Below are 14,686 nucleotides of genomic sequence, written 5' to 3' on the forward strand. Positions count from 1 at the left end.
GACAAATTAGACAGCCTTTGATATTTCCACTCTTTTCAGCCAAATGGCAGAAAAAACTCAAAACACGCCCCCTATTACCCAATTAGCAAAATTCGAAATTAATTTTTTCATCAAATAATTTCTTTATATCTGTAGACTTGCCACAACAAATATTTTTTCAATACCTCTCCAAATATGTACTTGAGAGTAAAAAACATGCACTCGTCTAATAGATAGGCCTGGACCCTCCAACCTATGAATATTCATTAGTGGTCTTGTCTCATCGAGTTTGTTTACAATATGCAGCGCCATCTTGGAAAAGCCGTGACGTCACCGCGGTATCCTCCTTGCGCTGACTAACAATGTCAATACAATGAGGGTCAAGATGCTACTGGGTTGTGACAGTCAAATGATCACAATCGTAACTAGTAAGATTTACCCACTGTTACAACCTTCAAGTCGTAATCACGCTCCTTATACATGACATGTATGAATTCATATGAAGTTATAATGTACAACCAGATGGACCAAGCGAAGCTCTCTGGCAGATAGGCCTCTAGTTCTACTATCTAAGAGCTGAAACAAAATTGGAAAAGCTTCAAACACGTTTAGAAAAATAGTTTACTGATAGAACCAGAGGAAGAGTAAACATACTGCAATAAAAAGCCACCAATTCCTTTAACATGTTCAAGCCACACAACACACTCGAATTCAAATATCGATTAATTATAAGCTGCTTCATTAACTTTGGAATCCTCACAAACCATGATCATTTGAACGACACTGATTTAGCAATCCCAACAAATAAGTTCAATGAGGAATGCATGTGTTATAAATCGTCAGCAAATATTTCAATGACGTTATGCAATGGCTGTTGCAGCTGGAAACTATATAATTAGACTACACAGAATATTTTTCACTGGGTATATATAGGTAAATAGTAAATGTATAGGGAATATATAGGTAAATAGTAAATGTTTAGGAAACGGCAATATCGGGGTCCGCATAATGAGCCGGGGTATGAAAGCCTTTTCCCGAATTAAAAAGATCTTAGATGTTACAGCCTTTTATAATTTGGCGCATTCAAGTTTCTCCCGACAAAGACCCCTTAAATATTTTATAAAAGCTCCGAAACATTGTTAAAAGTAAATACAACTTCCTTTATATATATTACGAAAGGTAACATACTCTCAAATGTTCTCTCTTGTCAACTTCGATCTAACAAATAAAGACATAAAATCACTCGCTTGATAATAAAAATGATTAATATCAAATTAAGTGTACATTTACTTCATTGTGTTTCTTTTGACTACTCCAATAAGCAACCCATAGATGGCAACGTTGATTGTAATACTGCTGCATGCACCGAAGGTCAAGCCTCATCGGTGGCTTGGAATAGTTCGCGTAACTATCACCAGTAATGCCACAAGCCTCTGTGAACTCGGGGCATTCTTCAGGTCACTTCGAAGCAAAGGAAAGAAAGAAAACAGAGGACTACATGGGGCTCGGTCAGCAGCCGATATCTGTGACATCATGATAAATATGGGTAACCACCGAAGGAGCAACATCCCAGTTAAAGACTATTACTACCCTGGCCTCACGTCTGTCCGGCAAAATCTGCAACGGGTCCAAATTACGCGTCCATTGGCTGTTAAAATTAGATAACATTAAGGCCGGGTCTGGCAAGCCGCTCGCCGAACAGGCATCTTTTTTTGTCCTGTTTGGAGAGCCGCTTGCCAAGCAGCACTAAAAGCCACCCTGTTCGGCAAGCCGGGCTTGCCAAACAGGGCAAAAATACTACCCTCTTTGGCGAGCCGGAGAGGTTACAACATGTTGGCCAATCAGAGTGCAGTGACGTCATATTAAAATTTATATGCGCATATTTAACAATGGCCGACTTCCCGCTCTCGATTCAATTTCTGTTACTAAACTCGGGTTTTGGTCAATAATCCATGAAAAAGCATGTACATGTACATGACTGTATGGATTTACAAAAAAAGTCATAAACGTGATTTAACTGATAAGCATGTTAAATGCATTAGTGTGCATTTCTAAAGGCGTTTCACTGTAACTCCAGTGTTGCTGACTATGTTGCCACGAATGATAATGAGCTCCTGGATGGTTGAATATGCATGAGTTCGGCTCTCCATCTAGGGCAGAAAAAAGGCGCTGTTTGGTGAGCCGGGCTTGCCAAATAGTCACTTCCTGACATGAATGAATTTCAATCAAAGCATTGTGTCCATGTACGACCTTTTTAGCTCCAATTTGGACGTTGAAGAAACGCTGACCTAGATTAAAGGATTAGTTCGTCAAATGCACTTGCATCAGGACATGGGCAAGCGGGTGGTGTTGTGTCTGGTAGTGAACTGTTAATGAGTGCAGATCAATCTCTTAGCGAGACGGTCATGAGCAGGCTTGGTGATTTGACCTGGAACTCCCTACATCATTCTACCGGAATCATTCTATTTGGAATATCTCAAAAATAGAGCACAACAGCATGTACATTAAATGTAGACATTGTAAATACATACTCGACTTTGTGATAAATACGCAATGATACCGCAACCTCGAACAATACTTGAGCCCATTCCTTTCCTCGTTTTCCTCCTTTACGACGTGGTCCACTTAACACCACATATGATAATGTGGAAATCATATAGACAGGTACGCCTAGATAATTGAATGCAAATTTCACCTCTCGCTTATACGGTGGCTTGGAAAGGACATCGGAGAGAAAAACAAATCATTAAGTCGGGAGGATAACTTATTAGAAACGAGACTCGGCTTACTTAACTTTGGCGAAACGGTTGCGACGTAATCCCCTTACATGTGAGGTATCAGCATGATGCCATCGTACACTGAGAGATTCGTCTGAAGTTGAAAGCAACTCAGCTCATTGCAATTAGTTGCAATGAATGCATTTGCAATTCGTGCGATGGGGTCAACAATATTACCGTAAATAGATTCATTGCAACTGTCTGCAACTAGCTAATGTGATCTCGAGTTCAAACGAATCGCTCAGTGTGCGGCGGCTTACCGGAGTATGATCAGCGGACGATCGCGTCATGCTAATACCCGACATGTAAGGTGATTACGCCGAAATCGTTTCGTAAAGTTAAGCAAGCCCAGCCTCGTTTCCGTAAGTCGTCCCCCCCCCCCGAGATAATAAAATCACGGCAAAATGCAAGAAAAAAATAGTTATTGAAAAAAAAATTCTTCGTTTTTTCTTTTTGTAGGTCGTCCCCCCTCCGATGTCCTTTCCCAGCCACCGTACGCTTATAGCCGAATCGCTGTCCTGACATAGAGTCTCTTTAAACCTGTTAGATATATATAAGAAGTCAGCCGCTTTCTGAGCAATGTAAAGGCGACAGAACAAAGGCAACAATACACATACATAACGCCATTTATTTGTATTTACTGTAGAGTCCTTACGGTTCTACGTCGAACCGTAGATGGCAGCACCGAGCCGTAATTGAAATTGCTATGATAATAAGACCGAGCGTTCTGTAGCATAAAGTACATTGTCTCTTTTCTTCTCTTCATACTGTAAGCCGCCAGGTGTTAGTCGATCGGCGTATCCCGTCATTCTTTATCGTCCAACAACCAATCACAAGGCGTCTTTCTCTTGACGTCACTGATGTTGATGTGTTGGAAAAGGTTCTGGTCTGATTTCAACTTCCTGTTTGTCATATTCTGTGTGAATTAAAAAAATCGATTGTGAAAACTTCATGTACAAGTCACATCATCCTGGCATCCTTGTGTCACGTGATGTCAACAAGGTCGAACACTTGATATTGATACTGCTGATTATCACGTGACTCAAGTGTAAGCAAGGATTGTGTGTCTTGGGACTGGACTCTACTACTATACGTCACCACAACATCAACGGTACAGTCACCACATCGACACCCACCGATCACGACTAACGCCAGGGACTGCGCACCTCAGTACCATCTACACACATACTAGTACGCGCGTGGCTGAATTTGTTAATCACGAACGATATTCGTCACAAAAATGCTGCCTCCATTGTTGCCAAAGTCCGCGCCTCCGGCGCCAGAAATAGAAATTTATAGACGTCATAATATTATTGCGCCATCAACAAATAACGAGGCGCAAAAAACCTCAATTCAGACATCGTGGACACTTTTAAAGAATACGCATGCAAAAAGTTTATTTACATAATATGCTCCAAAAGTGATAAAAGACGCGAAAACAGCAGTAGAATTTGTATGAAAAACTGGACAAAACTTGAATAGAATTTTGTACTTTAAATTGAGGCTCTCTTTGACATTTCCAGACCGGTGTCGACTACAATCTCCCCAAGACCTTTTTTCTTTGAACCAGAGGGAAGAAGGTGACCTATAACTCCAGGTGAACGCGTAATACTGTAGCGCTTTTTCTTATTTCTGAAGTTATAACATGTACATGAACACACTGAGATATTGTCATGAAAAATTTCCGGCTGCTCTTGGGCGCCGGAAATGACACTACCATTTGCTGTGATGACGTCACCATCCAACCGCACCGCCGTCCTGGCTGCCTCCATAGCCTCGAGTTCATCCTTTCGTTCATCTTCGGTATTCATCGTGAGGAATCGGAGAACGAGCAGATTCATGGCGGCTGACACCACGGTTAAGCCGAAAAGGATGAAAATCAAACTAAATGCCACGTATTCCGGACGCTTTTGCAAAGACTCGTTTTTTTGCAGGGCTACAAAGTCACCAAAACCAATGGTGGTCAGGGTTATAAAGCAGTAATAACAAGCGTCTATGTAGTCCCAGCCTTCATAGTAACTAAACGCGGCCGCGCCAGAAAGGAGCACAGTCTGGCAGAGACTGCCGCCAACCATTATCAAATTCGTCTGCGACACGTCCGTCTTTTTGAGTTTTAAGCACTTTTTGATATTCTTGATTAGAAATGTTATGAATGTATTCAGCCGTTCTCCGATACTCTGGAACATGACGAGGCATAGGGGTATCCCGAGTAAAGCGTAACCCATGCAGAATATTTTCCCACCTGTTGTCTTCGGGGTGCTGTGCCCATAACCTGAAATGGGAAAATGCGGGAAAAAATGCATGCTGTACGCCATTCTTCAGAATCACGGAAAATAAACGTGTTGAATTACAATACTACACTCGCTACATACATAAAAATCGAACTAGAGATTTTGTTGAGAAACGCCAATGATGCACGAAAAACATAGAGGGCCCCCCCCCCCAAGCCCAGGTAAAATGGAACATTGGTTCTCGTTCCTGCACTTGCCGCCAAGACCCAGTTGCCTTGAAAGCAACTCCCTCCCGGCTGGATTTTAGAAGAAGGTTCGGACGAAAAGAACAACAGACACTTTACCTGGCCTACCGGTTTCGAATAAATGCGTATAATCATACGCATTGCCACCTGCCAGGAACAAACAGAGGCTGACTAACTTACTGCATAATCATTCCTTGATTCAGCATGTTCAGGCAAGTTTTAACACGGACAAGACTATCTCATCTCTTAACGATAACCATGGCAACCAACAGCGGCATTAATAATTATATTATCGATCGACTCGCTCTTCGCCTACTGCTGTACAGGGTGGATAGAAATTGTAGATTTATCGGATCAATGTGTATTTCTGTTGGCTTATTCATGGGCACACTGAGCTTTGGATGGAATTAGGTCCCCGACAGGCTGCGCAAAACCGGTGCCACACTTTAAGTCGTGTTTCCGTTTCTGAGTGTGTTCCCTCATTGCTTGGGAATGCTGAAAGACAGACTGGCACGTTTTCTAGCTGTCTTTTGTACGGAAACACAGAAATTTGGGGAACAACCAGAAAACGTCACACACAGAGGGGCCAAACTGCGAACTGGGACATCTTTAGTCCAAAGGTGAACTGAAAATAAAATTGGGGCCGATAAAATATAATGTGTCATCTACAGCATTTCTAACGGATCATCCAAAAGAAGCAACGTTTTTAAAAACGTACTATTTTGCAAGACCCCTTGCGATAACCGACCCGTTCTCTAAAAGAGAACTTTTAAAAATGGAGAGTTTTCAGAACAATCAAGGGGACTGATGGTACACGTATCATCATTTAAAAATTTTTGGCATACCCCATACATGTTTTAGAAATTTGCAAGGGAGTTACTCTTTCTTTGATTTGTCGCAAACGAAAGGCTCAGCTATTGTTTGTAAAGAATAGTTCGTAAACTATGGGTGTAATATCTTTGAAACGAAACGGCTCAGTAAAATATTCGTAGAAAATGATTGGCCAATACTTTTCATAGAAAACTTAAAAGCGTTTAAAGGTCATTGACTAGACACCCCCCCCCCCCCCCCCTGCATAAATTCTGTATACATGTACTTTTGAAAAAAGTAGTTAACTATGGAAGAGATGATTTCCTTAACTACTGTCCGGATACATTTGACATTTCAGCAGATCGCGGGTTTTCTGCTGCAATACTGGCATTGTACTAATCGGCCACCTAACATTGCCTGGAGGTGGGGAGGTTAGGTACATTTGATATAGCCATTGGTATACACATGTACCGGATAGTGAATTTAATAATGCGACAACCTTTGTTTATTTATGTGCATCATCAATTTCATTATTTTCCGTTATAATCACAATAGTTCAGGGCCTAAGCCAAGCATTATTCGCCCCGGATGAAATAAATTGTACCACAATATCCACTTAGTCGTCTTTATCAAAGACCATATGGTGTCTGCCTTGTCAAGGACTTTTTGTAAAATGCGTGCATATGTTGACAGGTGTTGTTACATGGCAGGTTCGGTTTGGACCCGAGTGTCGAGTTGTAGGAGTGTCACGTGGGATAACGTCATGTCCAAAATGAACTTGTCCATCGTGTAGGATTTATTGTCCCTTAATTGTCGAGTCTCTTAGTTCTGATAATTTTGAAAGGATACAGTTCGAAAAGAATTCATTCATCATATTGGTCCAGGTTAATCTGATTTTCTCGCGACAAGTGTTAGGTAATATGAATAAATAATGTCATATTTCTCTTGGGTCGAGTTCGTCTGGAACCCAAGGGTAGAGTGAGCGTTGCATGTGACATTACGTCATGCCATCTTTGACCCAAATCACCAAATTTCCAAAGATGTCAACAAGTTAAGGGAGTTAACTATTATAAAACATTGTAGGGGCAAAACTGTACTGGGGCTATATGTCGCACACCTTTACCTTTTTTATCAACATGAAGGGGAGAATGGGGTAATTGTAGCCCCGGTTTATTTGTAGCCCCTGCATTGTTTGATGCATGGCGATATCAATCAATATAATAGGGAAGGGGACACAATTAAACCGGGGTTACAATTACCCCATTCTACCTAACTGTGCGTCATGATCTTGCGGATGTCTACTATTGAATAAGCCCCCGGGTTTACTCACCTATCACAGTAACGACGGTCGTGGCGAAGTAAAACGCGCCGGCAAACTTCCATTGTATCCCAGCTTTGTATGGACGGATGTAGAATATATTTCTGGAGATGGTTTCCCAGTCTTTTGGGTCTATATTGTACTTTTTCATGTACGTCTCCTCCTCTTTCAATAATCTTTGCTTATCGTATCGCTCATTTTCTGATTCCAGCGCATCGAAAACGGCTGCTCCAACCAAGAGGTATGTAAACGTGCACACAATCAGTGAAAGTGTCCGAACATTCTGCTTCTTCATTATGGTTGGTCGGGAAAGCACGGTTGATTAAATCCAGACGAGGCTTCACTTTGTCAAATACTGTATTCCACGATATGTATTACGTAATGTCATGATTCATTTTCCATGTACATAATCTGTAAAATAAGATAGAAGTATTGCTCAGCATAATACAGTTTGTTCGGAAAGGCAAACCTCTTGGACATTATGCGATATTTGCCATGTTCTGACAAAGATACCTCTTCATATTTACTGTACGTGTATTTAGTTATACACACGACGATAGCTCTGGCCTGACCAAACACTGATTCAAAGGTCGCCAGCAAATCGCCCATTCTCAGGATTTAATTATATGCTTCTGTTTCTGAAGTTCTAGATTAAGATCTAGAGGTCTGAATAACCTCGTTCCTAATGTAAAATAAGTAAATAAGGGGCAATCCAAACGTCCGAGGGTCAACAATGTTCTTGGAGATGAAATTATTAAACCTGGATCCCGTAACCCAAACAATACAAACTTGGGTACAAACTGATTCCAGGCGACTGGGACGGGCCAGTCCCTCGGATGGTTCGAATTGGCGCATGGAGATCGAGACTAAACATGCCAAAGACGATAGCCTAACATTCCACATCATGCAATTTGGTCGGAACTGGCTCTCCCAACGCCAAGTCAAAGCAAATCGAATCGTCATGCTTCACAAAATTCAAGCTGGGATTTCACAAATTCAATCGGCCCAGGCCATCTCTAAATTGTGCAGTTCGATATAGCGTTGTTTAAGTCTCATACACTGTGATTCTCATTATCATTTCACTGCAAGTTGGGTACGTTTGCAAGTGGCTAGTACGGTGGTATTAGAATGAGCCTGCTTCGTGTCGATATTTATAGCACGGTCTTCTTATGAAGGACCAGGAAAGCAGCTAAACATTCTCCACGTAGAGCTATGAATGACCCTTGTTATGCACGGTATTTCAATGAAAATTGGGTACGTTTGCAAGTGGTTATACTATGATTACAATCACGAAATGTGACCTCGTCCAACCTATGCAACCAGGGCCAGAATAATGTTCCTCCTGTCGGTATTATAGGTGGGTATTCTTTTATGCAGCGCTTGTACACAGTAAACCAGCCCAGTAGAAATCAATAAACATGCTAGATAGGTTCATGGAGATCTTCACACATCGAAACCAACCCAAAGATGGTCAAACTCATTGTAGACAGGGACAGGCCTGGTCTGTGTAATAGAAAAAAGTGTTTCCCCGGAAAAAACGGTCCGGCCCTATTATTTCTGACGGATTATAGTATATGGTTCTGTACAGGCTACAGCGATTATTACGCCAGAGATTTAAAGCAACATTCGATCCTGTGACGTTTTGAAATTCTATAAATATAGTCTACATGTGCAGTGTAGGACACAATATTGTCAGTTTGGCACTCAAACCGATATACTGTAATTTCTTTCCTAAGATTAAGAGTCCGGAATATGGCCGCCAAGAATAATTTTTTACCAGTAACGCCCACTGATCGTAATTTCCATTGAATAGGCCCGCCTATGATATCACGTGGTGTGGTTAGAGGTTTGGTTAGTTCTGAATGTGTTTCAAACGTAATCATCCCATAGGCTTTGAATTATGAGTGGAAATGAGCACGGAAATTGATGATGCATGGGGTATGTGTTGGTCCCTCCTATACATGAATAGCTAATAAGCCTGATGTATGGACTGTTAATCTCAGGAAATAACTTACAGTATATATTCACGACTCATCGAAAACTGTTGGACTTTGTGAGATTTCGCAAATCAGATGTTCTACATGTACGTGAAAACTTAACTTTTTGAAAAGTATTCCGTATTCACTATAGTTGTTTCCATGAAAATGCGATTTGCGCGTATCATGGTGACTAACAGTGCTGAGTATGACCTCTAAGTGAATGCACGCCGTATAACGCCTTACGCATTATATACCTGTGTTCCCCGCGTTCTATATTCCCTGGGTTCTGTATTCCTCGGGTCCAATGCCCCCCCCCCCCCACGCTTGCGGTCAGCAAAAATTGCTTTTGGTAAACCTTTGGTGTAATGACAATTCAGGGTCAAACGAAAGGTGGTGTGAGAAGAAATGACACGATGAGAGTTGGTTACATTTTAGCTTCACCCTCGGGGTTTTGTGAGATAACCAATACCTCAGCTTAAACCAATCATACTAACTGCTTTCTCTAAGCGGTAACAAATCGCGACCCGGGAAACATTGAACCCGGGAACGTTTGGGTGACTCAATGGCTTATACATAGTACCATGATGACACGGACACTCACAAACTCTGCGTTTTGTCGATTTATCAATTAGTTGTATTTTGCGGTCATATATACGACAGACATTGCATACATTTTACAATTGAACAAAACGGTTGTAAAATGTAACAGATAGTGCTAAAGGCCTACGCCGTTCGTTCAAATTAGAAATTTATAATTGAATGTATAATGTCTGATTGCGTATTACTGGATCCACTCGCCAATAAGATCCTAAGCCCGACAATACCCAATTTGTACCACCACCTCGATGGGTAGTGTCTTAACAGCCGAACACACCAGTAGGCCTTTCGCAGCCGTAAAAGGGGTGGGATATCTATTCAAGAATTAACAACGTAATCGTCATAAGAATCATGACTCTACAGCGGAACTTTTCATGTTACAGTTAAAGACCAATTGGAAGAAACGAAGACAAGATATCCCACCCCTTTTATGGCTGCCAAAGGCCTACTTCCTTATGCTCGACCCATCGAGGCGGTAGTAGAACTCGGGTATTGTGTCTTGGTATCTTATTGGTGAGTGGATCTAGTATAATGCGTGCTGGACATAAACTTCAACATAACTGCACTACTAGTACTAGGACATTGTGTATATAACTGCATTTCTATTTTTCTGACCCGCGATTGAATACGAACGACGGACCACTTAAAATCCGTACGAAGGTAACTCCGAACATTTTGACTGGAGGCTTCACCTGACTTATCGGTTCTATAAACACTACAAGAAACTGCGGAATTTTCGCAAGCTGCGTTAGATGGAGAGGAAAATCAATATACCCGGTACTGTTGGCGAGAAACCACGCGTAGACTAGTAGCACATTTTCAATAGCATTGAGGTCTAGCGAAGCAAGCTGCATTACACGTGCACATAGCAATGCTGCCTGCAAAATCATTGATTAGCCTACGGAATCACGTTTGCGATTCAAATTGATATACCGATTACGGACCGCAATAGATTCGCCGGGATGTTCTGTTTTGTCACTTCTAAAGGCTGCAAAAGCACTCTTTTCTGTTTTGATTCACACTAAAATTTAGGCGAGTCTATTGACAGGCACGTGAAATACAAAAACGCCAGCCTAACTGACAACACTTATCAATGAAGAGTGTTGTCACTTGGGCTGCAGCCATTGGGTGTTTTTGATAAAATACATGAAAAATGACTTCAGAAAATTAAATAGACCGGTCTTTTTTAAAGTGATTTAGTTGGAAAAATCCGCCACAGTAGGAACAGACTTCCTAATTTTGAACAGGAATCGCAAAATTAAGGAAGCATTAGCCGTAATGGCCATAGATTTCGTCTATCGGAACAAGAGGGCATATGTAGCCCACCCGGATCTCGGATCTCGATGTATTTTGATACTTCAAAGGTGAAATTATCGGTAAACAAAATAAGGTAGAACTAAAACAAAGTTAATTTGATAAACTTTCCCACAGTGCGATGATATTCTGGTCGACCAATACGTCGCATCACCTGGTTAATGAAATTACATGGAAAAAAAATAACACAGAATACGACTGAGCCAACATCTTTAGATTACACACGGATAGCTGAATGATCACACGCGTTCAATGTTCAAGCTTTACAGGAAAATACCTACCTAAAATAATGTACCTACCTAAAATAATATAATGTATATCGGCTATAGTATAGAAAACAACTGGCCAATGAAGTACAGAATGCAATATTTACCTGTATTACCACCAGATATTATCATATCCAACTCTCCATTCCTGTTTACATGTAAGTCCAATCGACACAGCGCATTCCAGTCTAATCTGCGCATAAAGACTTATGTATTGACACACGAGTTCTCGAACAACAGTTTCCCTGCGCAGCGCGAGACTGACTTTGTGGCTCAAATGACAATCCCACAATGCATTGGATAGGTTTTGGTCTGAGGCACGTAACTAAAGCAACTGATTGCGGGTCAATAGTGCGACACAGCTGCTACCGCTGCCATGGCTACCAGTCGATCAGAGGCGATTGGCCAGCAACGCCATCTGCACGGTTAGCTCTAAAACGTAAGGCTGATTGTGGTTTTGTCAGCAGTACTTTGGTGTCATTCAGTGACGCATATATGCATGTATAAAAGTGTATCTGATTCCCCCTTTCACCCGCCCCCCTTAAAATGATTGGCATTTAAGATTACTTCGAAGGCCTGGGCATCAATACCTCCTCATCAAACGTCACATCGGAAGCACTGTCAAGCAACATTGTACACACGACCCAGGATTGACCCAACACGTCGAAATGATATCAATTATCACTGCTGCTAGTCTTGTAAAAGTCGTCACCAGTCATGAATAACTGATAAGAAGGTGTGTGGAATGTTCTCGCACCACCACCACCAACCCAAATGCCCTGGCCTCCCCCTCACTTTCAGACTCAGAATCTTGTGTATCACCCTATTATGTATATCTGTCTGTATGTCAACATTTTGTGCAGGTCAGAATTAGTCAAATTACCGTCAAATTCCTCCTCAGAATCGCTATCTGCTATTATTGCAACAACTTCATCTGGATGCTTTGAGAGAAGACAGTTTTAATTTATTTCTCAATCAGTGGTACGGACGATTTAGCGTCCATTGGTAAGCCCTCGCCTAAAGTGATGAACAAGAAAAGCCAATGCTAGCTGATGAGGCCTCAGTGGGCGATTGGGCGTCCATTGGATGCTTTGGGAGAAGTTATCTCTCAATCAGTAGTTCGGACGATTTAGCGTCATTGGAAAGTTCTAGCCTAAAGTGATGAACAAGAAAAGCCATTGCTAGCAGGTCAGGCCTCAATGGACCATAGCCGGGTGTCCAGTGGATGCTTTCGGTATGGTATTTAAATCAGCAACTGAATCTTGTGGACGACATTGCGTCCACAGGAAGGTACAGTCTATGAGAACCAATCTCGGCCCTCCCTCTGCACATTCTCGTAGACGCGGCCATGACGGGGCCGCACAACCGCTCATGTGCTTGGCCTTCGCCGATCCCGCACCAATCGCTTCTCGCACTGGTCAGGTGATAGTGCAGTGGTCATCCCTCTGACCAAGGTTTGACGTGTGTGGCAGCTTAGTGTGTAAACGAGTGCTGGGCCGACCCTCTCGACCTCTGTACGAAACCGAACAGCTTAGCGGATGTCTCAAGATCTCTGGTCCGCACGGGAAGCCTAATGCTGTAAAACCCCCAATCGATTCCTAACCGCATGTTGAGGCATTTTCCATAATGAGTGCTTCTTTCTCACTTATGATACGGTCCCTCATCCGTACGGATATCTGCAGAAAAATGCCCATGTGCCACTTATCCTCGATCATGACATAATAGTTCGTAAAGATAATTCAATTTGGTCTTGGTATGGATAGATTGCGTTGACCGTCATACCCCATTTCTTTGCCCAGATCTCAAGGTTTCTTAGGTCCTGTTGCAGAGTGTGCTGGTCCTCGGTCGAATTTATGGCTCTGTACAGCAGGCAGTCGTCCGCAAATAGCCCTACCGCGGAGGCAACTCCATCCGGAAGATCGTTGATACGAATGCGGAAGAGGTGTGGACCCAACACGGTCCCCTGTCCACGGTCCACGGTCCCCCGATTCTACTGATAAGCACTCGACGTATCTCCCTCCACAACAACTTCTTGGTGGCGATCGCGAACGCCCGATCAAGAATGCTTCAATCCATTTTAGGATGGGTCCTCTGATCCCTTGGTGGTCTAGTTTTACCAATAACTTGCGATGGGAGACTGTATCAAAGGCTTTACTGAAAGCTAAGATGGCGATATCAGCCTGTGATCGATGGTCTCTGAAACCAAGGAGGTCATGCACGGTTAGGAGGAGCTGCGTTTCGCAAGAGAAACCTCTCCTGAACCCATGTTGCACTGGTGTTAATATATTATGCTTGTCTAGATGTCCTCGTATGTGGCTTCAGATTACATGTGCTAGGAGCTTGGAGCGTACACAGGTTAACGATACGGGTCTGTAGGCTGCACAGTGTCTATCAACCTCCTTGAAAACTGGTGTGACTGGAGCCTTCTTCCAGTCCTTGGGGAGTTGCCCAGTGTTCAGTGACTGTCTAAAAATAGCCGTTAGGGGTGGTGCTATATCTGCTGCCACCTCCTTCAGTACACGGTTGTGGATGTTATCCGGGCCACAGGCCTGGCCGGGGTTGAAGGTTTTCAGCAATTTCTTGATGCCCTCTTCACTAATGTTGAGTTCTGCTACGTTCGGTGCTTGTCGCCGTCTGGTTTGGGGAGATCCTCTGCCTTGTCTCCTAGGGTGAACATTGACTTGAATTATTCATTGAGGATTTCTGCTTTTTCTTTTGCTGATACTGGCCTCACATTATTTGGTCGTCTTTTCCCGCTCTTCAAACAAGCACTTCTCCTTAAAAGTTGTTTTATCGAAACATAACAAGAAGGGTTTTCTACCCATGATACAAGCAGTGCACTATACCCACTGAATCAGTGTGTGGACGATCAAACTGTGACGAGAGGGACTACGTGAAAAATTCAACGGGTATAGGCCTATGTAATTTTCGACATCGGACCGAAGACCGAGAGATATTTGAACTTCATAATAATTTTATACTGACACATACAGGACATTTTGAGTTTACTGATGCGATTTTGTTACATGACGAGTGGTATCTCCTATACGGTTTTTCCTATATATTGTCTGTTTCAGTCATAAATTATACACACATTTGATTATTAGTATGGACAAGCAAATTTAATTCAATAAAATATTCCATGTTTGAAAATCGGAAAAAAGAATGGA

General features: G+C 42.3%; 1 protein-coding gene across 1 annotated transcript; it reads right to left on the reverse strand.

The window, feature by feature from the left end:
* Positions 1 to 3,370: 3,370 nt before the first annotated feature.
* On the reverse strand, positions 3,371 to 11,856 carry LOC135502912 (potassium channel subfamily K member 9-like). Its single transcript, XM_064796105.1, has 4 exons — positions 11,624 to 11,856; positions 7,373 to 7,771; positions 4,474 to 5,028; positions 3,371 to 3,672 (listed from the first exon to the last, which is right to left on the reverse strand). The coding sequence occupies exons 2-4, from the start codon at positions 7,653 to 7,655 to the stop codon at positions 3,611 to 3,613; spliced, it is 900 nt and encodes a 299-aa protein (XP_064652175.1). The 5' UTR covers positions 7,656 to 7,771; positions 11,624 to 11,856; the 3' UTR covers positions 3,371 to 3,610.
* Between the last annotated feature and the right edge of the window lie 2,830 nt (positions 11,857 to 14,686).

The sequence above is a fragment of the Lineus longissimus genome, chromosome 19 (assembly GCF_910592395.1).
Source record: "Lineus longissimus chromosome 19, tnLinLong1.2, whole genome shotgun sequence".
NCBI classification, from domain to species: Eukaryota; Metazoa; Nemertea; class Pilidiophora; order Heteronemertea; family Lineidae; genus Lineus; species Lineus longissimus.

What these genes read in the sequence shown, in the direction of transcription:
- LOC135502912 (XM_064796105.1), bottom strand. Translation starts at nt 7,655, where the DNA reads ATGAAGAAGCAGAATGTTCGGACACTTTCACTGATTGTGTGCACGTTT. An exon ending in GACCGTCGTTACTGTGATAG is followed by an intron (nt 5,029 to 7,372) that starts GTGAGTAAACCC and finishes TTCCCATTTCAG; the next exon opens with GTTATGGGCACAGCACCCCG. An exon ending in TGACGTCATCACAGCAAATG is followed by an intron (nt 3,673 to 4,473) that starts GTAGTGTCATTT and finishes TAATTCACACAG; the next exon opens with AATATGACAAACAGGAAGTT.